This window comes from Coregonus lavaretus, assembly GCF_964263955.1.
Source record: "Coregonus lavaretus genome assembly, contig: HAP1_SCAFFOLD_1328, whole genome shotgun sequence".
Lineage (NCBI taxonomy): Eukaryota > Metazoa > Chordata > Actinopteri > Salmoniformes > Salmonidae > Coregonus > Coregonus lavaretus.
The window spans coordinates 4,089-30,298 of NW_028163178.1; the positions used below are offsets into that span (position 1 = coordinate 4,089).

Here is a 26,210-nt window from a genome sequence, read left to right on the forward strand (position 1 = left end):
CACGTAGTCTGCGGTTGTGAGGCCGGTTGGACATACTGCCAAATTCTCAAAAACTATGTTGGAGGTGGCTTATGGTAGAGAAATTAACATTCAATTATCTGGCAACAGCTCTGGTGGACATTCCTGCAGTCAGCATGCCAATTGCATGCTCCCTCAAAACTTGAGACATCTGTGTTATTGTGTTGTGTGACAAAACTGCACATTTTAGAGTGGCCTTTTATTGTCCTTTTATGGTCCTCTGTAGCTCAGCTGGTAGAGCACGGCGCTTGTAACACCAGGGTAGTGGGTTCGATCCCCGGGACCACCCATACACCAAAAAATGTATGCACGCATGACTGTAAGTCGCTTTGGATAAAAGCGTCTGCTAAATGGCATATTATTTATTATTATTATTGTCCCCAGCACAAGGTGCACCTGTGTAATGATCATGCTGTTTAATCAGCTTCTTGATATGCCACACCTGTCAGATAGATGGATTATCTTGGCAAAGGAGAAATGCTCACTAACAGGGATTTAAACAAATTTGTGCACAACATTTAAGAGAAATGAGCTTTTTTGTGCGTATGGAACATTTCTGCGAACTTTTATTTCTGCTCATAAAACATGGGACCAACATTTTACATGTTGCGTTTATTATTTTGTTCAGTGTAGTATGTGTTGGACAGTCTTTGCCACATCAGTGATAAACACTTTCGCTCTCGCTCTCTGTCTCTGTGTAGGTCTGTGTAGGACGTGTGAGATTTTTGGGGCCAGTGGTCTGGTGTTGGGCAGTCTTCACCACGTCCGTGATAAACACTTCCAGGCCCTGAGTGTCTCCTCTGAGCTATGGCTCCCCCTACTGGAGGTAGGTAACAAAACTTTTCGCCTCTCCCGAGTCCATGCGGGAGTTGCAGCGATGGGACAAGACTGTAACTACCAAGTGGATATTACAGAATTGGGGAGAAAAAGGCGTACTGTGTTCAGCTCACTTTTTATTCAGTTAAAAAGTGTAACGTTAACATCATATATTTGTGTCTCTACCAGGTGAAGCCAGTAGAATTAGCTGACTTCCTGCAGCTGAAGAAGAGAGAGGGCTACTGCATTGTGGGAGTGGAGCAGACAGCCAATAGCCAGAGTCTACAGGACTACAGGTTCTCTGAGAAGACTCTGTTACTGCTGGGGTAAAACCACAACGCTTCATCACTGCATAAAGCTCACTATCCTGTATGACAGCAGAGTACATTGTCATGTCCAGTTGTATATAACTTTGTCATATTATAAGTGACATGAAATGCAATTATCCTGTGTTCACTAACAGTAAAACCACACACATGAACAATCAATGCATTACATACTTATTGCACATCAATTCATTGACTTTACTAGATAAACACACATGTACAGTGGGGGAAAAAAGTATTTAGTCAGCCACCAATTGTGCAAGTTCTCCCACTTAAAAAGATGAGAGAGGCCTGTAATTTTCATCATAGGTACACGTCAACTATGAGAGACAAATTGAGAAAGAAAAATCCAGAAAATCACATTGTAGGATTTTTAATGAATTTATTTACAAATTATGGTGGAAAATAAGTATTTGGTCACCTACAAACAAGCAAGATTTCTGGCTCTCACAGACCTGTAACTTCGTCTTTAAGAGGCTCCTCTGTCCTCCACTCGTTACCTGTATTAATGGCACCTGTTTGAACTTGTTATCAGTATAAAAGACACCTGTCCACAACCTCAAACAGTCACACTCCAAACTCCACTATGGCCAAGACCAAAGAGCTGTCAAAGGACACCAGAAACAAAATTGTAGACCTGCTCCAGGCTGGGAAGACTGAATCTGCAATAGGTAAGCAGCTTGGTTTGAAGAAATCAACTGTGGGAGCAATTATTAGGAAATGAAAGACATACAAGACCACTGATAATCTCCCTCGATCTGGGGCTCCACGCAAGATCTCACCCCGTGGGGTCAAAATGATCACAAGAACGGTGAGCAAAAATCCCAGAACGACACGGGGGGACCTAGTGAATGACCTGCAGAGAGCTGGGACCAAAGTAACAAAGCCTACCATCAGTAACACACTACGCCACAAGGGACTCAAATCCTGCAGTGCGAGACGTGTCCCCCTGCTTAAGCCAGTACATGTCCAGGCCCGTCTGAAGTTTGCTAGAGTGCATTTGGATGATCCAGAAGAGGATTGGGAGAATGTCATATGGTCAGATGAAACCAAAATAGAACTTTTTGGTAAAAACTCAACTTGTCGTGTTTGGAGGACAAAGAATGCTGAGTTGCATCAATCAATCAATCAATCAATTTTATTTTATATAGCCCTTCGTACATCAGCTAATATCTCGAAGTGCTGTACAGAAACCCAGCCTAAAACCCCAAACAGCTAGTAATGCAGGTGTAGAAGCACGGTGGCTAGGAAAAACTCCCTAGAAAGGCCAAAACCTAGGAAGAAACCTAGAGAGGAACCAGGCTATGAGGGGTGGCCAGTCCTCTTCTGGCTGTGCCGGGTGGAGATTATAACAGAACCATGCCAAGATGTTCAAAAATGTTCATAAGTGACAAGCATGGTCAAATAATAATCAGGAATAAATCTCAGTTGGCTTTTCATAGCCGATCATTAAGAGTTGAAAACAGCAGGTCTGGGACAGGTAGGGGTTCCATAACCGCAGGCAGAACAGTTGAAACTGGAATAGCAGCAAGGCCAGGCGGACTGGGGACAGCAAGGAGTCACCACGGCCGGTAGTCCCGACGTATGGTCCTAGGGCTCAGGTCTCTCAGTTGGCTTTTCATAGCCGATCATTAAGAGTTGAAAACAGCAGGTCTGGGACAGGTAGGGGTTTCGTAACCGCAGGCAGAACAGTTGAAACTGGAATAGCAGCAAGGCCAGGCGGACTGGGGACAGCAAGGTGTCAGCATGCCCGGTAGTCCTGACGTATGGTCCTAGGGCTCAGGTTCTCAGAGAGAAGAGAGAACGAGAGAATTAGAGAGAGCATACTTAAATTCACACAGGACACTGGATAAGACAGGAGAAGTACTCCAGGTATAACCAACTAACCCCAGCCCCCCGACACATAAACTACTGCAGCATAAATACTGGAGGCTGAGACAGGAGCGGTCCGGAGACACTGTGGCCCCATCCGAAGAAACCCCCGGACAGGGCCAAACAGGAAGGATATAACCCCACCCACTCTGCCAAAGCACAGCCCCCGCACCACTAGAGGGATATCCTCAACCACCAACTTACAATCCTGAGACAAGGCCGAGTATAGCCCACAGAGGTCTCTACCACAGCACAAACCAAGGGGGGGCGCCAACCAAGACAGGAAGATCACGTCAGTAACTCAACCCACTCAAGTGACGCACCCCTCCTAGGGACGGCATGAAAGAGCACCAGCAAGCCAGTGACTCAGCCCCTGTAACAGGGTTAGAGGCAGAGAACCCCAGTGGAGAGAGGGGAACCGGCCTGGCAGAGACAGCAAGGGCTGTTCGTTGCTCCAGAGCCTTTCCGTTCACCTTCACACTCCTGGGCCAGACTACACTCAATCATATGACCTACTGAAGAGATAAGTCTTCAGTAAAGACTTAAAGGTTGAGACCGAGTCTGCGTCTCTCACATGGGTAGGCAGACTGTTCCATAAAAATGGAGATCTATAGGAGAAAGCCCTGCCTCCCGCTGTTTGCTTAGAAATTCTAGGGACAATTAGGAGGCCTGCGTCTTGTGACCGTAGCGTACGTATTGGTATGTACGGCAGGACCAACTCGGAAAGATAGGTAGGAGCAAGCCCATGTAACGCTTTATAGGTTAACAGTAAAACCTTGAAATCAGCCCTTGCCTTAACAGGAAGCCAGTGTAGGGAAGCTAGCACTGGAGTAATATGATCAAATTTCTTGGTTCTAGTCAGGATTCTAGCAGCCGTATTTAGCACTAACTGAAGTTTATTTAGTGCTTTATCCGGGTAGCCGGAAAGTAGAGCATTGCAGTAGTCTAACCTAGAAGTAACAAATGCATGGATTAATTTTTCTGCATCATTTTTGGACAGAAAATTTCTGATTTTTGCAATGTTACGTAGATGGAAAAAAGCTGTCCTTGAAACAGTCTTGATATGTTCGTCAAAAGAGAGATCAGGGTCAAGAGTAACGCCGAGGTCCTTCACAGTTTTATTTGAGACGACTTTACAACCATCAAGATGAATTGTCAGATTTAACAGAAGATCTCTTTGTTTCTTGGGACCTAGAACAAGCATCTCTGTTTTGTCCGAGTTTAAAAGTAGAAAGTTTTCAGCCATCCACTTCCTTATGTCTGAAACACAGGCTTCTAGCGAGGGCAATTTTGGGGCTTCACCATGTTTCATTGAAATGTACAGCTGTGTGTCATCCGCATAGCAGTGAAAGTTAACATTATGTTTTCGAATAACATCCCCAAGAGGTAAAATATATAGTGAAAACAATAGTGGTCCTAAAACGGAACCTTGAGGAACACCGAAATGTACAGTTGATTTGTCGGAGGACAGACCATTCACAGAGACAAACTGATATCTTTCCGACAGGTAAGATCTAAACCAGGCCAGAACTTGTCCGTGTAGACCAATTTGGGTTTCCAGTCTCTCCAAAAGAATGTGGTGATCGATGGTGTCAAAGGCAGCACTAAGGTCTAGTAGCACGAGGACAGATGCAGAGCCTCGGTCTGACGCCATTAAAAGGTCATTTTAATGACCTTCACAAGTGCAGTCTCAGTGCTATGATGGGGTCTAAAACCAGACTGAAGCATTTCGTATACATTGTTTGTCTTCAGAAAGGCAGTGAGTTGCTGCGCAACAGCTTTTTCTAAAATTTTTGAGAGGAATGGAAGATTCGATATAGGCCGATAGTTTTTTATATTTTCCGGGTCAAGGTTTGGCTTTTTCAAGAGAGGCTTTATCACTGCCACTTTTAGTGAGTTTGGTACACATCCGGTGGATAGAGAGCTGTTTATTATGTTCAACATAGGAGGGCCAAGCACAGGAAGCAGCTCCTTCAGCAGTTTAGTAGGAATAGGATCCAGTATGCAGCTTGAAGGTTTAGAGGCCATGATTATTTTCATCATTGTGTCAAGAGATATAGTATTAAAACACTTAAGTGTCTCTCCTGATCCCAGGCCCTCGCAGAGCTGTGCAGATCCAGGACAGCTAAGCCCTGGAGGAATACGCAGATTCAAAGAGGAGTCCGTAATTTGCTTTCTAATGGTCATGATCTTTTCCTCAAAGAAGTTCATGAATTTATTACTGCTGAAGTGAAAGCCATCCTCTCTTGGGGAATGCTGCTTTTTAGTTAGCTTTGCAACAGTATCAAAAAGAAATTTTGGATTGTTCTTATTTTCCTCGATTAAGTTGGAAAAGTAGGATGATCGAGCAGCAGTGAGGGCTCTTCGGTACTGCACGGTACTGTCTTTCCAAGCTAGTCGGAAGACTTCCAGTTTGGTGTGGCGCCATTTCCGTTCCAATTTCCTGGAAGCTTGCTTCAAAGCTCGGGTATTTTCTGTATACCAGGGAGCTAGTTTCTTATGACAAATGTTTTTCGTTTTTAGGGGTGCAACTGCATCTAGGGTATTGCGCAAGGTTAAATTGAGTTCCTCAGTTAAGTGGTTAACTGATTTTTGTCCTCTGACGTCCTTGGGTAGGCAGAAGGAGTCTGGAAGGGCATCAAGGAATTTTTGTGTTGTCTGAGAATTTATAGCACGACTTTTGATGCTCCTTGGTTGGGGTCTGAGCAGATTATTTGTTGCGATTGCAAACGTAATAAAATGGTGGTCCGATAGTCCAGGATTTTGTGGAAAAACATTAAGATCTACAACATTTATTCCATGGGACAAAACTAGGTCCAGAGTATGACTGTGGCAGTGAGTAGGTCCAGAGACATGTTGGACAAAACCCACTGAGTCGATGATGGCTCCGAAAGACTTTTGGAGTGGGTCTGTGGACTTCTCCATGTGAATATTAAAATCACCAAAAATTAGAATATGATCTGCTATGACTACAAGGTCTGATAGGAATTCAGGAAACTCAGAGAGGAACGCTGTATATGGCCCAGGAGGCCTGTAAACAGTAGCTATAAAAAGTGATTGAGTAGGCTGCATAGATTTCATGACTAGAAGCTCAAAAGACGAAAACGCCATTTTTTTTTTTTGTAAATTGAAATTTGCTATCGTAAATGTTAGCAACACCTCCGCCTTTGCGGGATGCGCGGGGGATATGGTCACTAGTGTAACCAGGAGGTGAGGCCTCATTTAACACAGCAAATTCATCAGGCTTAAGCCATGTTTCAGTCAGGCCAATCACATCAAGATTATGATCAGTGATTAGTTCATTGACTATGACTGCCTTTGAAGTGAGGGATCTAACATTAAGTAACCCTATTTTGAGATGTGAGGTATCACGATCTCTTTCAATAATGGCAGGAATGGAGGAGGTCTTTATCCTAATAAGATTGCTAGGGCGAACACCGCCATGTTTAGTTTTGCCCAACCTAGGTCGAGGCACAGACACAGTCTCAATGGGTATGGCTGAGCTGACTACACTGACTGTGCTATTGGCAGACTCCACTAAGCTGGCAGGTTGGCTAACAGCCTGCTGCCTGGCCTGCACCCTATTTCACTGTGGGGCTAGAGGAGTTAGAGCCCTATCTATGTTGGTAGATAAGATGAGAGCACCCCTCCAGCTAGGATGGAGTCCGTCACTCCTCAGCAGGTCAGGCTTGGTCCTGTTTGTGGGTGAGTCCCAGAAAGAGGGCCAATTATCTACAAATTCTATCTTTTGGGAGGGGCAGAAAACAGTTTTCAACCAGCGATTGAGTGCTGAGACTCTGCTGTAGAGCTCGTCACTCCCCCTAACTGGGAGGGGGCCAGAGACAATTACTCGATGCCGACACATCTTTCTAGCTGATTTACACGCTGAAGCTATGTTGCACTTGGTGACCTCTGACTGTTTCATCCAAAGAACACCATACCTACTGTGAAGCATGGGGGTGGAAACATCATGCTTTGGGGTTGTTTTTCTGAAAAGGGACCAGGACGACTGATCCGTGTAAAGGAAAGAATGAATGGGGCCATGTATCGTGAGATTTTGAGTGAAAACCTCCTTCCATCAGCCAGGGCATTGAAGATGAAACGTGGCTGGGTCTTTCAGCATGACAATGATCCCAAACACACCGCCCGGGCAACGAAGGAGTGGCTTCGTAAGAAGCATTTCAAGGTCCTGGAGTGGCCTAGCCAGTCTCCAGATCTCAACCCCATAGAAAATATTTGGAGGGAGTTGAAAGTCCGTGTTGCCCAGCGACAGCCCCAAAACATCACTGCTCTAGAGGAGATCTGCATGGAAGAATGGGCCAAAATACCAGCAACAGTGTGTGAAAACCTTGTGAAGACTTACAGATAACGTTTGACCTGTGTCGTTGCCAACAAAGGGTATATAACAAAGTATTGAGAAACTTTTGTTATTGACCAAATACTTATTTTCCACCATAATTTGCAAATAAATTCATTAAAAATCCTACAATGTGATTTTCTGGAATTATTTTTCTCATTTTGTCTGTCATAGTTGACTTGTACCTATGATGAAAATTACAGGCCTCTCTCATCTTTTTAAGTGGGAGAACTTGCACAATTGGTGGCTAACGAAATACTTTTTTCCCCCACTGTACATACACAGCCATGGCCGGGACTATCTCACGGGTCATGGAGGAAGCTGACAAAGCTCTTTAATGGAATCTCACTAATTGAGTGAGTGTTCCCCTGGGCCCCTAGCAGGTAGGCACACTCACACACACACACACACACACACACACACACACACACACACACACACACACACAGCTCTGCTTCCTGCTGCAGTGAGAAGACCTGCCCAGACATGCTGGTTTCTAATGGGTCCTCTGTGGAGGGAAGAACAGGAAACACACACACACACACACACTACAGCCGTGTCTCACTGACACACACACACACACACACACTACAGCCGTGTCTCACTGACACACACACACACACACACACTACAGCCGTGTCTCACTGACACACACACACACACACACACTACAGCCGTGTCTCACTGACACACACATACACACAAGCTACAGAATGATATTTCACCAATAGACACACATCGTTCAGTAATACACATGGTTTTTCTCTCTACTCTGTTAGTCTGTTATTGGAGGTTGATCATTCCTGGGTGGGGTGGTTGAGCTTGGTCAAACATACAGGGCTTGTTTAAGCAGAGAGGGCTGGAGGAGAGCTGCTATTTGTAATGGACACAACAAGGCAAAGTATATCTCACACTCAGTCAACACACACACAAACACACACACAGCCATTAGTCATTGAACACTCCAGCTGTGCGTGTTCCAGCACAGTAGGGTCCTTGTTTAATCTAACCCATTACAACCATATTATCTCTATCTGTCTCTGTCATATTGTTCACAGCAGGCCAGGGTAAATGTTCTGTAGATCAGTGACTAAGGCCAGAATTCAACCGCATCGCCCCTTTTCGGCTATGCACCTATTAAAGGCAATGTTCCCCCATTTGCGGAGACCACATTGTAGGTAACCACTGCATATGTCGGCTCAATTGGAAATTACCTTTAAATGTCAGTCGCGTTATAAGGTGGATCTAACGCGGATCTAAATGAACTTCGTCCTTACACTATAGAAATAGAATGACGTTGACTTGAATGGGAATGTCCAGAGTTCTAGTCGTTCTGTTTCTATGGACCAACATCCTATCTCGTCTCCTAGCACCATGTTCCATATTTCTCCTGTCTATTTATTCACCTTTTTATTTATTCTTTCTCTCATTCCCCTCCCTCCCCCCCTCCCCCTCCCTCCCTCCCTCCCTCCCCTCCCTCCCTCCCTCCCTCCCTCCCTCCCTCCCTCCCTCCCTCCCTCCCTCCCTCCCTCCCTCCCTCCCTCCCTCCCTCCCTCCCTCCCTCCTCCTTCAGTAATGAGCGTGAGGGTATCCCAGCTAACCTGCTCCAGCTGTTGGACGTGTGTGTGGAGATCCCTCAGCGAGGTGTCATCCGTTCCCTGAACGTACACGTGAGCGCCGCCCTGCTGGTTTGGGAGTACACCCGCCAGTACCTCCCCCCTACTGGGGTGCAGTCAGACTGAAACAGGAAGGGACTACCAGGACTTGTCCGAGAAGAAACAAACGTTTTCACTCTGTTGCAAAACGTTTTGAAATGTTTCCCGTTGCGTGCCCTAATGAACACGACCCTAGCACCCGCCAGTACTCCCCCCTACTGGCCCCACTGCAGAGGAGGGTGAAGTTGCCCCTTTACATTTTAGTCATTTAGCAGACACTCTTATCCAGGAGTGAGTGCATACATTTTCGTACTGGTCCCCCGTGGGAATCGAACCCACAACCCTGGCGTTGCAAGCGCCATGCTGTACCAACTGAGCTACACAGGGCCTTTCCCCACTAATGGTTAAGGTTAGAATTGCGGCAGGGGAAGCTGATCCTATATCTGTACCTACAGACAACTTCCCCCCAGACCTAGTGGATCTGCTGGGGTGACTGACCCCTCTCTGTAACGCCCTGCTGGTGTGGGGGTACATCCGCTACTGGCCCTGCTGCCTGGGTGACATCTGAACCTGGAGCCGCTTTGTGATAACTGCGGGGTGAAGTTGCCCCTAGGCACAGATCTAGGATCAGCTTGAATGCCCTCCCAAAGTCCTAACCTTAACCATTTGAGGGGAAAGCGAGCCACTGACCCAATGGAAACCCAGTGTCTAGGGCCAACCTCACCCTACTTCAGGCCTCTGAGATCACTGACCCAATGGAAACCCAGTGTCTAGGGCCAACCTCACCCTACTTCAGGCCTCTGAGATCTGGTCATGGAAAGGAGACTAGGAGAGGAAGCGACCTCAGACTATTGAGATGCTGTTCCTACCAGAGAGTTTATTGTTATTGCCAAAGTCCCATCTCAGGCAGGAGTCAGTCATCAAAGGAGAAACCTTACTTACCTCTTCCATATGCTGTGAACATAAGGTCACAGTTTCTGTTTGTAGGATTTTAAAATTCATTTTATCCTACTTTTATCCATTAAAATGCAGCCTTAACCCTCCGATGGGCCATAGATGTAGAGAATGGATGTTAGTCTTAGAAGTGGTGATTTTGTTATTAGGTCTACAACCCATCTCCTGATCCATCGTATTTTATTTCCGCTTTAGCCTTGGGTAGATATTACATTAGAATATTCCAATGCGTTAGCTGCGTGTCCTTTGGACAGGGTCATGTTTGCGAGTGCTTTCCCGGTAAAGCAGCAGACACTTGATTTTCCCCGAGTCTCAGTTGTTCCTCGTTTGTCAGCGTTATCTGTGTGGCAGTATTTTTTTTTTTTTCCTGTGTGGTATTAAATTGTACATTACTTTTTTTGGAGTGGAGAAATTGTCGGAGAAAATAATGCATATTTTAAACAAATAAAACAATTGTTTCATAAGAACTCAGTTATTTTTTGTCACACACATTTGGTTGATTTATGTTTTTCTTTACAAAACCATGTTATTTGTCAAATAGGGCAGAAAGAACATTAGCCCACAGTAGCCTACCGAAAGGTGTGGTGCGCCACGCCCAACTTTGATCAAGAATAACGTTGCGCAGGTGAATGAACCACTGAGCGGTTCGGCGGAGACACTAGACCGGTAGAGGAGCGGAAACAATGGATAATGAAAAGTATTTACATGATCACTAAAATGTATGTCGTTTACCCTGTGTAGAATTAATAGCCTATGGATATTTGGCGTCCAAAACTATTTCCAACCAGTGTCAACAAAAAGTATCAACTAGGCTACATTGCACCAAAAAAGGAGAGGGTAGGCTATGGATCAGCTAGATGGCGCATGGCTGGATCCAAGTGCCCCTTTACCGGATGAGATGCGGATTTCAGTCCGGAATGCGACGGCGGAGGCACGGCTCAACTTGTCTCCCCGAACTAAACTGATTCTGGAGGTCCTGATGGTGTTGATGTGTCTCGGCGCAGTCACAGGTGTGTGTCATCATAACGGAGATGTGCAACGACAACGAAATGCAAGGAAAACCTTTATTTTCATACAGCTCATGAAAATATACTTAATCATTTCTAAAAAGCGAATCACTTTTTTAATTTTCACTGACTTTTCCAGTTCTATGCATGATCTTCATTGTAGCATTATCTGCCCCCTTATGTTCCCCTCTGCCTACAAGAAATGGGCTCCTAGAATGGTTTCAGTTGAAATGTTGGGTTTAAGAGGTCCTAAACCCTGATTTGGAGAGCCTTTATGCCTGTGTAAAACAATCAAGGGGAAACGCTGGCGTGATGCCTGCTGTGCAAATCCCGGCTGGGTGCTATACATTGGTGGCAGATGGCGCTCTGTGTGCTGAGCTTTCTTTTAGAATGATAATGGGCATGTTTGCGATTAAAGCACCACAAGCATCTAAATATTGTTTTTGATGTTGCCTTATTCTTTCGATGGATTTTGTAGCAAGGGCTTTTCTTACAAAAATGCTTTGAAACCTCTACAGTAGACCTACTCTAAAACGTACTGTATAAATTAATGCGGCAATTAGCGTTTTCCCTGTTCCTCTTCAAAGCTGACGGCTGGGGCTGGAGAAATATAAACACTCTCAAATTCATCGACGTAGCTATGGATGCAAGGACTGACCATCCATGAGATCAAAATGATAGTTGTAACCATGTTGAGTCTATATAATGTCTTTACATGTACTTTGTTCACAAACATTGGATTAAAACAAGCTTCTATTTTGGGTTCTGATGGGGTATGACAGTTAAACTAAGCTAATGTGGCATTTATAAAGTTATATTCTTCAAGCGTCAATGGGTACATACAGGTATATGCCAGAATAATGGAAACACTTGAGTAAATGAGGGATACAAAGTGTATTGAAAGCAGGTGCTTCCACACAGGTGAGGTTCCTGAGTTAATTAAGCAACATCATGCTTAGGGTCATGTATAAAAATGGCCAGTTGCCCATTATTTTGGCTACCATGGTACCATGGTTAGGAGAGATCTCAGTTGTGGTGGTGTCAGTCAGTCACCCACCCATTTTCATTATTTTGTCTACAACACATTTTGATTATGTAATAATGAATTTGAACAACAAATTCCAAATGCAAGCTTCATAAGTAAAGCAATTTCGACATACCAAAAGACCAGTAGGCCTATGCTATTAATTGTGTTGCTTGATGGCCCATTGTTGGTGAGCTTGCAAAGTAAACAGTTCATATTCTTTTGGAGCTGCATATTTATTTATGGCAATCCTCTCTCTACAATTTGACGTTTGCCGGCACCCGATCCTATAGCTGTACAGCAAATCAGCAATCTGTTCGCTAGATCATTGTTTCTGAAACTTTGTGGCCCTTTGACCGCCAAAAAGGAGCGGTTCAACGCTCGCGAACTCTCGCGCACTCACTCACTCGCGAGCACAATCTCTGCGCAAATGTGTGAGCCTGTCATTGCCATAGAAATAAGAATTCATACAGCCATGAGAGGTTATGCATTTTCAAAACGCAAGACACAGAAATAAACTGCGTTTCACAACTGCATTTTGAGCTGAAAGTCATTCATGTCAGTCAATATCAACTAGGGATATCATGTCACTTCTCAACTGTATGCAGCGGAGGTTCAGCATTCGCTATATGAAGTGGAGGTCGGAAAGCAGGGTCTGTCTGTCTAACCTTTTCCTTCCTCACAAATATCGTAATTACTTCGCGAGCCTATGTTACATATTCATCCCATAAAGGCAGTGCGATGTTACAGCTATCTTAAGACATATAGCCAGTACGCAGAACTGATGTACTGTATATGTAACAGTTTTGCTTCCGTCCCTCTCCTCGCCCCGAACCAGGGACCCTCTGCACACATCGACAACAGTCACCCTCGAAGCGCCGTTACCCGTCGCTCCACAAAAGCCGCGGCCCTTGCTGCGCAAGGGAAACAACTACTTCTAGGTCTCAGAGCGTGTGACGTCACCGATTGAAACGCTACTAGCGCGCACCGCTAACTAGCTAGCCATTTCACACCGGTTACATATATAGCCTAATTAACTCACCCAAACTAGGCCTATCTGAAATATGAAATTGCCAGGTAGCCTATTGTTCTGGCAAAGATGCGTCCGTAACAGATTGCTGAACTGTATATGGATAATATAAACGTAGGATACTCTGTTTTTACCAGGCAAAACCGGAGAAGATGAAACAAGTGATTTTTGGTCACTTACCTGGATATGTGCAGCCACCTTTGCGCGCCAATGCTGCTGATTGGTCATTGGTCAACAGTCAACACGCACAACTTTTCGGTTCTGAAGCACAGATTAGATGTTTATGAGAAAGGAATTTGGTGTAATGCCATAGGCCTATATTGGTGACCAGATCGAATAGGCTTAGGTATACATATAAAATATACAGATGGTAGGCCATACCTATATAGCCTATTAAAACAATTTGTATGAAAAATATGTTTTTTTCCCCATTCAGGTTCACACTGACCACCAAAAACCTTCTCGCGACCGATCGCCACTTTGAGAAGCACTAGCTCACCCGACCTGTGTTGACTGACAGTTTGCTGGTCCAATCAGAGGGCCATGTGTGTGTTTCACTAGCAATCTGTTGCACGTTTTTTGCAAACTACTGTGTCTGTCTGCGTGGAGAATAATCCACTGAGACTCAGTGCCACAAAAGAGGTGACAAAACGTTACAAACCCTGGCCAGATAATTTCAAGGCATCAGACTCAAGTCGAGTCCCAAGTCTTGAGGCTCCAAGCCCAAGTCAAGTCTCAAATTATTTTATTTTATGTCAAGTTTAGCCTCAAGTCATCAAATTTCTGACTGGAGACAGACTGGAGTCCAAGTCATGTGACTCGAGTCCACACTGTTAATTTATACATCAAAAAATGGCTGTTCACACTGTTAATTTATTCATCAAAAAATGGCTGTAGCAACTGCAGATTGCCCCTTTAATGGAAAGGATAAATCCATGTGACTAATGCTGTCATATGATGTGTGTCTGTAGGTAACATCCTGGTGATTGTGATAGTGGCAGCCACCAAGACCTTCCACTGCGTGACATCAGTGCTCATTATGAACCTGGCCATCAGTGACCTGTTGGTCGGGGTTGGGGTCATGCCCTTCATAGCTCTCTCCATCATGAACAACGGATGGGTCGACTGTACTGTAAGTCTAACCTGGGGCTTCTATTAATCTATGTGTGTGGATGGGTTGACTGGACTGTAAGTCTGACCTGGGGCTTCTATTCATCTATGTGTGTGGATGGGTCGACTGTACTGTAAGTCTGACCTGGGGCTTCTATTCATCTATGTGTGTGGATGGGTCGACTGGACTGTAAGTCTGACCTGGGGCTTCTATTCATCTATGTGTGTGGATGGGTCGACTGTACTGTAAGTCTGACCTGGGGCTTCTATTCATCTATGTGTGTGGATGGGTTGACTGGACTGTAAGTCTGACCTGGGGCTTCTATTCATCTATGTGTGTGGATGGGTCGACTGTACTGTAAGTCTGACCTGGGGCTTCTATTCATCTATGTGTGTGTGTGAGTGTGTGTGTCATTGCTGTTATAGTGCCTCTAAGCCGTCATATAGTTCATCTGAAGTGTTTTAACTCGCAGTGTACCATAACCCAGGGGTGGCAACCCTCCTAATGGAGAGCTACTGGGTATGCAGGCGGGTAGCTCTCCAGGAGCAGGGTTGTCAGGCGGGTAGCTTTCCAGGAGCAGGGTTGTCAGGCGGGTAGCTCTCCAGGAGCAGGGTTGTCAGGCGGGTAGCTTTCCAGGAGCAGGGTTGTCAGGCGGGTAGCTCTCCAGGAGCAGGGTTGTCAGGCGGGTAGCTCTCCAGGAGCAGGGTTGTCGGGCGGGTAGCTCTCCAGGAGCAGGGTTGTCGGGCAGCTCTCCAGGAGCAGGGTTGTCGGGCGGGTAGCTCTCCAGGAGCAGGGTTGTCAGGCGGGTAGCTATCCAGCAGCAGGGTTGTCAGGCAAGTAGCTCTCCAGGAGCAGGGTTGTCAGTGAGTGCCCCTGCCATAACACTAGTGTGTCTTTCAAACCTTTATTTGATAATCTTTGTGTGAGAAATGTGTCCCATAACAGTGACTGGACTGGTTCATCTCTTTCTCCCTACCTTCTGTCTGCTAGGACCTGTGTCTGTATGTGGGGTACACCTCCTCAGTCTACTGTACTGCCTCAGTCCTGACGCTGGCAGCCATCGCCCTGGACCGCTACCACTCTATCATGGACTGCCTGCGCTACAGGTAATTCAATGATCCTGACCAACTACAAGACTATACAGTGGGGAAAAAAAGTATTTAGTCAGCCACCAATTGTGCAAGTTCTCCCACTTAAAAAGATGAGAGGCCTGTAATTTTCATCATAGGTACACGTCAACTATGACAGACAAAATGAGAAAGAAATATCCAGAAAATCACATTGTAGGATTTTTAATGAATTTATTTGCAAATTATGGTGGAAAATAAGTATTTGGTCAATAACAAAAGATTCTCAATACTTTGTTATATACCCTTTGTTGGCAATGACACAGGTCAAACGTTTTCTGTAAGTCTTCACAAGGTTTTCACACATTGTTGCTGGTATTTTGGCCCATTCCTCCATGCAGATCTCCTCTAGAGCAGTGATGTTTTGGGGCTGTCGCTGGGCAACACAGACTTTCAACTCCCTCCAAAGATTTTCTAAGGGGTTGAGATCTGGAGACTGGCTAGGTCACTCCAGGACCTTGAAATGCTTCTTACGAAGCCACTCCTTCGTTGCCCGGGCGGTGTGTTTGGGATCATTGTCATGCTGAAAGACCCAGCCACGTTTCATCTTCAATGCTCTTGCTGATGGAAGGAGGTTTTCACTCAAAATCTCACGATACATGGCCCCATTCATTCTTTCCTTTACACGGATCAGTCGTCCTGGTCCCTTTGCAGAAAAACAGCCCCAAAACATGATGTTTCCACCCCCATGCTTCACAGTAGGTATGGTGTTCTTTGGATGCAACTCAGCATTCTTTGTCCTCCAAACACGACGAGTTGAGTTTTTACCAAAAAGTTATATTTTGGTTTCATCTGACCATATGACATTCTCCCAATCCTCTTCTGGATCATCCAAATGCACTCTAGCAAACTTCAGACGGGCCTGGACATGTACTGGCTTAAGCAGGGGGACACGTCTGGCACTGCAGGATTTGAGTCCCTGGCAGCGTAGTGTGTTACTGATGGTAGGCTTTGTTACTTTGGTCCCAGCTCTCTGCAGGTCATTCACTAGGTCCCCCCGTGTGGTTCTGGGATTTTTGCTCACCGTTCTTGTGATCATTTTGACCCCACGGGGTGAGATCTTGCGTGGAGCCCCAGATCGAGGGAGATTATCAGTGGTCTTGTATGTCTTCCATTTCCTAATAATTGCTCCCACAGTTGATTTCTTCAAACCAAGCTGCTTACCTATTGCAGATTCAGTCTTCCCAGCCTGGTGCAGGTCTACAATTTTGTTTCTGGTGTCCTTTGACAGCTCTTTGGTCTTGGCCATAGTGGAGTTTGGAGTGTGACTGTTTGAGGTTGTGGACAGGTGTCTTTTATACTGATAACAAGTTCAAACAGGTGCCATTAATACAGGTAACGAGTGGAGGACAGAGGAGCCTCTTAAAGAAGAAGTTACAGGTCTGTGAGAGCCAGAAATCTTGCTTGTTTGTAGGTGACCAAATACTTATTTTCCACCATAATTTGCAAATAAATTCATTAAAAATCCTACAATGTGATTTTCTGGATTTTTTTTTCTCAATTTGCCTGTCATAGTTGACGTGTACCTATGATGAAAATTACAGGCCTCTCTCATCTTTTTAAGTGGGAGAACTTGCACAATTGGTGGCTGACTAAATACTTTTTTTCCCCACTGTACATTTGAACCAACTAGAATAGATTCAGACAAATGATACAGTGTGAACACTTTCTGAAGGCACTGTACTACTAACTGAAGATCTAGACCAAACAGATCTAAACCTACCACATCACATTAGACTATACATCTAGATTAGAAACAGTTCAATCAAGTACAGACATTTCCTTCAGAAAACGTAACTTTTCTAGTTCTTTGTATTATTATTTCAGTTCCCACTGCACCCTGTGGAGGAAGTGTGCTGTGGTACTGTGGATCTGGCTCCAAGCCCTGGTGACCAGCTGTCCTCCTCTGCTGGGCTGGAGTACTGTGTCCTACGTGGCTCCCATGTACAGGTTGGTGTGGGTTCGATTCCCGCTGGGGTCACATATACTAACGATGTATGCACTAAAATGTATGTTTGCTTTGGATGAAAGCATGCAGTGCCCTTATTAATGTGTAATATTTCCTGTAAGTACAGTGTATCAATAATTGCTATGACTCATTCTTACAGTGTTGTGCAACAGTGAGAAATTACAATACTTGTTACACTGTACAGTACTTCCAGGACATATTACACAGTAATAAGGTCCCTGTAATGTAAACTCTCACCACGTACTATTATTTCAATTTCAGCTGTGCGGTGAACTGGAAGAGCAGTCCCAGCTACACGTCCTTCATGGCTGCCCTGTCCTTCCTCATACCTGCTGCAGTCATCCTCTTCTGTTACGTCATCATTGTCCGTGTAGCGCGGAGCCATGCCAGGAGGATCCACAACCTGGAGGACCAGCTCCAGAGAAACAGTGGGATGTCGAGCTCCTCCTTTCCGACCAAGAGTACGTCTGAGCGGACTAGTCCGAGGTGTCTGGGTGCCCATGGTCCTTCCACCGCCAGGCTGGTGTATCATCTGAGTGGGCGGTTTGTATCGGAGACCCATGGAGAGGTTGGGGACGGGGTTCCTGCAGGGTCAGACCCTACTGCTGAAGCTCCACAGACCTCCAGCCACCCAGGCTCTACCTCCAGCTCCAATGCTGCATCCCGGAGACCCTTCTCCTTCCTGACCCAACACGCCCCCCATGGCCACTCCCATCCGCCCCACCAGAACTCCAACTCCCATCACCTCCATCACCACGGGGTTGTACGTCTCTTCCTGGTTATCTCTGCCTTCTTCCTGTGTTGGACTCCATATATAGGCGTCGCGCTAGTCCAGGCCACGGAGACCGCCCTAGCGTGTCAGTCCTCCTTAGTCCCGCCCTCGGCCGTCACCTTCTCTTATTGGCTGGTTCTGTTGAACTCAGACATCAATCCTCTGCTGTATGCTCTGCTCAGTCAGCGGTTCCAGGGGGCTCTGCGGTGCCTGAAGCAGAAGATCAGGGCGCGCCTGGGGGGGAACGTGGTGGGGAGGGGGGGAGGCAAGACCAGGGGGGAGGGAGACAGAGAAGAGGGGAGGAGCAGTGAACCTTGTGACCCATGTACTCTGACTTCCCTCCATCCCCACCCCCAGTGTCCCCACCCCCATCCTGGCCTAGTATGTCCTGGACCTGGGTCTGACATCCACAACCCACTTGCAGGAGACGGGCTGAGACGGGCCTACTGCTCTTCGGTCTTCACGGTCGACTCCAACTTTGCGGACAGCTCCAGGGAGCGTGTGTGTGGTGTGTTCCGCCCCGGTAGCACCACCTCTTTCTCCACCTCCTCTGGATACTCCTCCTCCTGCTCCCTGTGGCAGGACTCAGTAGGAGGAGGTGGGGAGAGGAGTTCAAACAGAAGGTTGGAGTGCCTGCAGGTCCCCACCAGGACACCAGAGGGCAGCAGCCTGCCGTTCTCTGCAGCCACCACAGACAGACAGGCAACCTTCTTCTATGGACAGATCACATTGAGGGTAGAGCATGATGTATGCTAGTCAGAACAGATTAAGATCTGTATGAACCATCGACCTGCTGTTGTGCCCTTGAGCAAGGCACTTAACCCCTCCAGGGGTGCTGTACTATGACTTACCCTGCGCTCCATTCTCAGAGGGTATGGGGTAAAACAGAAGACTAAGGGCTCTATTCAATCAGATCCACTTTAGCCAACATCAGCATAGCAGTTGTTTTGATGGTGTTGGAGGTGGAACTGCGTTAGAACTTTCAAATCCACAAGTGGCTCCCGGCATTACACCTAAAGCAGACACGGAGTCTGATTAACAGAAATCCCATGCAGACTTGTTTACTGTTAACCAGTTGGAACACTGGAATATGAGATGTAATCTACACCTTCATTAGGATGATAGAAATCTTCATGATTTTATTTAATGTTTTATCAATTTGAACATAATTATTTCTGAATAGCCTAAACTTTCTCTTTCTGAACTTCTAACGTGAGTGGGGCTGGTGTGGCTTCTAGACAAGCAGCTGCTCACCTATTTGACAGCTCCAATGCAGTTCCACCGCCAAAACATCCGCTATGCGGGTGTCTGCTATCGCCGGTTAACGCTTTATCTAGGCCTAATTTCCGTTTCCCTGTGACAATCAGGGTTGGGGTCAATTCCATTTAAATTCCAGTCAATTCAGGAAGTACACTGAAATTCTAATTCTTTTCAATGCTTTTCAATTAGGAACATTTGGAATTGGAATTTGGTTTAATTTGAATTGACTGGGATTGACCCTGGTGACAATGGACAATAAAGAGGTCTTCTAGGCATTTCACACCTTTAATTCATAACAGAACTGGGTTGATCCACAAACATCTGATCTGTAATGATGTGAAGACAAATGATTATTCTATGAAGAGTATGTAGCTGAAATATTGACTGGAGGGACAACAGGCTGAGAGTGCCTGTGTGACAGACTGGGTCAGTGCTTTCTGCCCAAAACATTTTGGATGATTTTAACGCACTAGTCTGAATTGCTGCAAGGCCAAGTTGACCCTATGAGTGAGGTTAGTGACATCCGTTGTGACTGTAGCTATGTTAAAATCAAGAGATAAAATACTGTACTGTAGATACAGCAAGCCGTTTCCTTCTTATTATTGGTAAATTAAATCTATGGGAATGTCTAGTTCCTTTGTAAATTAAATCTGTTACACTGTCTAGTTCCTTTGTCAATTAAATCTGTTACACTGTCTAGTTCCTTTGTCAATTAAATCTGTTACACTGTCTAGTGCCTTTGTAAATTAAATCTGTTACACTGTCTAGTGCCTTTGTTTAGTTTTTTCCTTGTCACATTTCCGGTATATAGGGACAATTCAACACATTCTTAGACACACAATTGCAAATGCAAAAAAAAAAAAAAACTTCAGCGTGAGATACATATTTTATACTAATCCAGTAAACAAATAAATGTATTCAAAAATAATGTTTTTATATAGTACATGTGATTACATTTCTTGAAGACAGCAAACTAGCTGATCTATCAAATCACCTCATAATTTAATTTAATTAAACCACGCTGTAATCATATGTTGCATTTATTATTTCAGTGTAAAAGTCAGCTTCATTCCTTACAAAGGTTTACAGTTATGTCTAGCAATAATTCCAGAGGAATACAATATGATTATTATATTGTCATTATAAAGAATGACAATGGGAGATAACAGTGCTGATGTAGTACTTCTATTCAGGATTGGGCTCAGTTCCATTACAATTCAGCCAATTTAGGACTGAAACTCCAATTCCAAACTTCAATTCCAATGTTCCTCAATGCTTTTCAATGAGGAGAATTGGAATTTGGAATTTCATTTTACTTCCAGAATTGACTGAATTGAAATGGAACTGAGCCCAACCCTGTACTCTATTGCAAAACAAAAAGAAAAGGCAGTGAAGTGAATGGACAGGACTGCTCAGCTATATCTGGTCATCTCTGCATGCTTGTTCTGTAGATGTCAGTCACTCACTGTCCCTTCACATCAGTAGTCAAACTAAACGCAGAAATAGAAAAACATGTCCATTTTTTAAAATAAGATGCACCAAAGAGTTTGTTCAAGAAGGATGAGTGCAAGAAGAATGGTTGTTGTTGTTGTAGTGTGAGGCTGTGGTATGTCCAGTCTAATGGTGCCTCCCTCCGTAGAAATAGAAAAGATAGATAGCACATGGTGAGTGTTGGTGATTGGTTGGTTGGTCATGTATACATTCGCAACAACAAGGCAGAGGTTCCGCCCACTTCCTGTTTGAAGCCCCGCCTACATTGTCATCCATGTTGCTCGGTTCGTTACCTCATCAGTAACCCTGAAGAGTCCTCACAGTGGTTAACTTGCCTTAGAAACGTGATCAATGGAAAACAAAAACAGTATCTTTAAGAAAAAGCTGGATCCCACCACTGCCAACAAATGCCGTAGCAGATCTTCCTATGACCTCAATGGGACTTCCTTAATGGGGCCTCCACCAAAATGCCACAGACAGAGTAGCAATATCTACCCACCCCTGGCTGTGCATCTTGGGATAAGGTTTGCACAGGAGACAACACCCTTACAGATAATCACTTGCAGTTTGATATGTCTTTGTGTGTCATTAGCCTGATCCCAGATCTGGTTGTGCTCTTTCCAACTCCCAAGCCATGACAATTCTATAAGGAGTTGGCAAGAGGGCATAAACAGACTGGAAGCCAGGCTAGTGTCGCTGCAACACTGGCTAACTGACAGAGTATACCACTATAGGAAGTCTGCCTCATGACAAGGTGACATTAAAGGTGGGAAATGTACCGACAGGTATCCAAGCAGAGGCTCAGTGGTAGCTAAGGAGGTTGAAATGACGTTGAAATAATGTAAATGTGGCTGCTTGGTTAATTTTGGCTGGTCTGGCATGTCTTGACTGAAGCCATGGAACTGAGCAGTGGGCGTCAACCCTGGAACCAGCAGGAGCTCTGGATCTGAGGGTGTCAGCCCTGGAACCAGCAGGAGCTCTGGATCTGAGGGTGTCAGCCCTGGAATCAGCAGGAGCTCTGGATCTGAGGGTGTCAGCCCTAGAACCAGCAGGAGCTCTGGATCTGAGGGTGTCAGCCCTGGAATCAGCAGGAGCTCTGGATCTGAGGGTGTCAGCCCTGGAACCAGCAGGAGCTCTGGATCTGAGGGTGTCAGCCCTGGAACCAGCAGGAGCTCTGGATCTGAGGGTGTCAGCCCTGGAACCAGCAGGAGCTCTGGATCTGAGGGTGTCAGCCCTGGAACCAGCAGGAGCTCTGGATCTGAGGGTGTCAGCCCTGGAACCAGCAGGAGCTCTGGATCTGAGGGTGTCAGCCCTGGAACCAGCAGGAGCTCTGGATCTGAGGGTGTCAGTCTGGAACCAGCTGGAGCTCTAGATCTGACCTAAGAGGGAAGTGTATCACAGCAGGTGGCCAATCAGTATGGCTGTAGATGGCTCTGGCTCTTCTCATTTGCTGGAGGGACAGCGAGACATTCCATGGCTCAATTTGATAGTGAAACGCCCAGACAGATTATTTCACACCCTAACATCTACAGGCTCCTGAGCTGGAGGGCATCAAAAGTGTGAATTAACGTCAAATCCCAAATCGCCCCCTACCCCCTATGCAGTTGTAGAGATGTAAGACAATTTAAAAGGTGTAAGCAATATGGTGGAAATTCTGAGGACAATATGTAACCATGACCTTACTGATTATACCTATCTAATAGAGGACAATATGGAACCATTACCTTACTGATTATACCTATCTAATAGAGGACAATATGGAACCATGACCTTACTGATTATACCTATCTAATCCTTTCAGATCTACATGAACTGCTGAGGTAGTAGGGGCTAGGGTTTAGGGGCTAGGGTTTAGGGACTAGGGTTTAGGGACTAGGGTTTAGGGGCTAGGGTTTAGGGGCTAGGGTCTGTTTGGAATTGGTCCGTGGAGATCTACAGTGCACTAAAAGGAGGTATTTGCCATTAAGTTGACACCTGAAGGACACCAGGGACATGGCCACTAGAACTCAGGCAGTCTCTCCTGGTAAGGCTTTCTTCTCCTTTGGATCTTGAAGGTTGATGGTAACATGATGTTAAAGCCAGTAAGTCCATCATCAGTTTGTTAAACTGACAGAAAATGTAACTGTCAATCTACCCTTGTCTTTTGAAAAGCAAAGGCAAGTTCGCAACTCTTCCCAGGCGTTTGCAAATAAATGTCTCAGTACAATGGAATGATTTAGAGGTATTGCTAAATGAACATGATCAACGTGAGCCCATGCACCAACTCTGATCACTTCTAAAATGGTGGAGGTCAAGTAGGAAATAATTGTTTGTTGATTATGAAATGAACAAATGAACAAACATTGATATCAGTGCTTTTTGCAGTGAAATGAAAGGGTCTTGAGCAGCCCCAGATGGACTGATAGACCAACGGAAAGGTTTCCAGGGAGAAACTAGTGAGAGGGAAAGTGAAATAGAGGGCTGATGGCAGAGGTCGACCATGCAGGTCATCATGGCAATCAAGTGTCCAAGGTGGAATGTCTATGTGTGTGTGTGTGTGCGTGTACACTGTATGTGTGTCAGTATCTGTCCATCTGTTCATTCATCCATGCCTCTGTCCATCTGTTCATTCATCCATGCCTCTGTCCATCTGTTCATTCATCCATGCCTCTGTCCATCTGTTTAAAATGTGTGTGTCCGTCCATCCAGCCATCCCTCCCCATTTAACGGTGGTCAGTGCGTAAAGGTAGACATGGAGGTCCTAGCTCTCCTGCTCCAGTTAAGGCTGGACCCGGGCCCTGACTCCACCTCAGCTGGTTCCTCCCGTTTACTCTGCAGCTTAGCATGGAGCTGGATGAAGCACTGGTCCCAGTCCTCTGGAAGTAGCAACATCAGGAACCCCAGGCAGATGATAAACACAGCGATAAGACGCACTGCATTGAAGTGGATCTCACACGTGTACAGGTCAACCACTGGAACACAACATAAGAAGGGGTTATATTACCTAAAAGTTAACCCATGATCTTCATAACATAACGCTGACATAACTGATATAACAGTAACACAAACAGGTCCACAACACAACACAACAATGTGAATCAACACTAGGGGAGAGTGGGGGAAGTTGAGTCAAAGGGGGAAGTTGAGTAACCCTTGTTTCACCCGGGGTAAGTTGTGCCAAGAGATCACTTTTTTTTGTACAAGCTATGTTTTCAAAACTGTAATGTTTACATTAATTCTGATTATTTCCAGGGATACACAGCATCCTGAAATATATGTAGACATCTTTGTTAAAAATAATACTATATTTCCCTTGACCGAGTGATGATGAATGTAAAAAATGGCTCAACTTACCCCACTCTCCCCTATTATATAACTAACAAAGACTAAGTCTGTCAATTCACTGATAGCTATTATTACATGTGAACGCAATATTTTCAGTACATGCAAAACTGTTGTAAATACTAAAGTTAACCAGTGAAAGAGAAGTCTTCTGAGGCCGGGATTATAGGCATTGCGGCTTTTAAAGTCGATTTCCAATGGAGCCGACATATGCAGCATTTACCGTGAATGGGATCTCTGCGAACGCAGTAACATTGTTTTTAAAAACTGCAACGCCTATAATTGAATCGGCCTGAGTTGAAGTTGTTTCACTGGATGGGATAAAGATCTGGAGAAAAGGACACAGTAGAGTTGGAGGAGAAGGAGCAGAGACTTACAGGCGTTGACAGGGACACTCAGGACGATGCCCAGAGAGATTAATGTGGGGTAAGTGATGGCTATGCCAAAGTTCACCAGGATATTGAAAGCTGTGGAGGAGAAAAGTCAAGTCAAACTTTACTAAGCAACTACAACTATTTTACTCACAGTCAAAAAGAGGAACTAGTCAGCAAGTAAAAGGCAACTTTTCAATGCAGCTTATTAACTAAATTAATTTGGGTGAGCGGGAAGGGGGGGGGGGGTTGCATCAGTATCCACACTGGTTGCAGTTTTGCATCAGTATCTACACTGAAACTAATCTACAGAAGTCAGTGCTTACCAAAGAGCAGGCCTGCTACCCCACAGAGGTATAACCAGGGGATGTCCTCAGGAGAACCAAAGTATTCCACATGGGTGAAGTACAGGATGACTGGCACAAAGCTGATGAACACAAAATTAGCGCCCCCGACGATCGTCAGAAAGAGAGCTGCCTCCCCAAACTTGGCACTGCCCAGGACCATTTTAAAAAGCACCTGTGGAGAGACAGAGAGAGACAGAGAGGGAGAGAAATAGAAAGAGATGGAGAGAGAGAGAGAGAGAGAGAGAGAGAGAGAGACCGTGATCCAGGGAAAGAGATAGAGGAGGGAGGGAGTGGATTTATCACGTACAGTAGGCACCTCATAAATCCACCCCCCTTTCCACCCCTTAACGAGAACATGCGGGCAGACCAAAGAGAGAGGGAGTACCTGCCAACCATCTCTCTGGCCTGGCACTCTGCCACCGCTGTCTATTGACCACATTAGGCCATTGTAAGAGCAGGGCAGGAGACACCACAAAGCAGCCCTATTATAGAACAGGAGACACCACAGAGCAGCCATATTATAGAACAGGAAACACCACAGAACAGCCATATTATAGAACAGGAGACACCACAGAACAGCCATATTATAGAACAGGAGACACCACAAAGCAGCCATATTATAGAACAGGAGACACCACAGAGCAGCCATATTATAGAACAGGAGACACCACAGAGCAGCCATATTATAGAACAGGAGACAACACAGACCAGCCATATTATAGAACAGGAGACACCACAGAGCAGCCATATTATAGAACAGCAGACAACACAGAGCAGCCATATTATAGAACAGGAGACACCACAGAGCAGCTATATTATAGAACAGGAGACACCACAGACCAGCCATATTATAGAACAGGAGACACCACAGAGCAGCCATATTATAGAACAGGAGACACCACAGACCAGCCATATTATAGAACAGGAGACACCACAGAACAGCCATATTATAGAACAGGAGACACCACAGACCAGCCATATTATAGAACAGGAGACACCACAGAGCAGCCATATTATAGAACAGGAGACACCACAGAGCAGCCATATTATAGAACAGGAGACACCACAGAACAGCCATATTATAGAACAGGAGACACCACAGAACAGCCATATTATAGAACAGGAGACACCACAGAGCAGCCATATTATAGAACAGGGGACACCACAGAGCAGCCATATTATAGAACAGGAGACACCACAGAGCAGCCATATTATAGAACAGGAGACACCACAGAGCAGCCATATTATAGAACAGGAGACACCACAGAACAGCCATATTATAGAACAGGAGACACCACAGAGCAGCCATATTATAGAACAGGGGACACCACAGAGCAGCCATATTATAGAACAGGAGACACCACAGAGCAGCCATATTATAG

General features: G+C 45.4%; 3 protein-coding genes across 3 annotated transcripts in view; 2 read left to right on the forward strand and 1 right to left on the reverse strand.

Moving 5' to 3' along the window:
* The first annotated feature begins 558 nt into the window (after positions 1-558).
* Positions 559-10,465, forward strand: LOC311118418 (putative methyltransferase TARBP1). Its single transcript, XM_084193220.1, has 3 exons — positions 559-844; positions 1,024-1,160; positions 8,963-10,465. The coding sequence occupies exons 1-3, from the start codon at positions 653-655 to the stop codon at positions 9,129-9,131; spliced, it is 498 nt and encodes a 165-aa protein (XP_084049346.1). The 5' UTR covers positions 559-652; the 3' UTR covers positions 9,132-10,465.
* A 377-nt stretch (positions 10,466-10,842) lies between these two features.
* LOC311118419 (5-hydroxytryptamine receptor 1D-like) lies at positions 10,843-20,057 on the forward strand (the record flags this gene model as incomplete). The annotated part of the gene is made up of 5 exons (XM_084193221.1): positions 10,843-11,008; positions 14,031-14,191; positions 15,161-15,276; positions 17,125-17,247; positions 17,528-20,057. 5 exons carry the CDS (start codon positions 10,843-10,845, stop codon positions 18,792-18,794), a joined length of 1,833 nt encoding a protein of 610 aa, XP_084049347.1. The 3' UTR covers positions 18,795-20,057.
* A 3,444-nt stretch (positions 20,058-23,501) lies between these two features.
* LOC311118417 (solute carrier family 35 member F3-like) overlaps positions 23,502-26,210 on the reverse strand; it is a gene marked incomplete at its 3' end in the record, with an annotated part of 64,725 nt that continues 62,016 nt past the window's right edge. Inside the window, exons 7-9 of the mRNA XM_084193219.1 lie at positions 24,808-25,000; positions 24,488-24,577; positions 23,502-23,740 (exon numbers count right to left, since the gene is read on the reverse strand). Of these exons, the coding sequence (XP_084049345.1) occupies positions 23,502-23,740; positions 24,488-24,577; positions 24,808-25,000 (522 nt within the window). The remainder of the gene's footprint in view (positions 23,741-24,487; positions 24,578-24,807; positions 25,001-26,210) is intronic.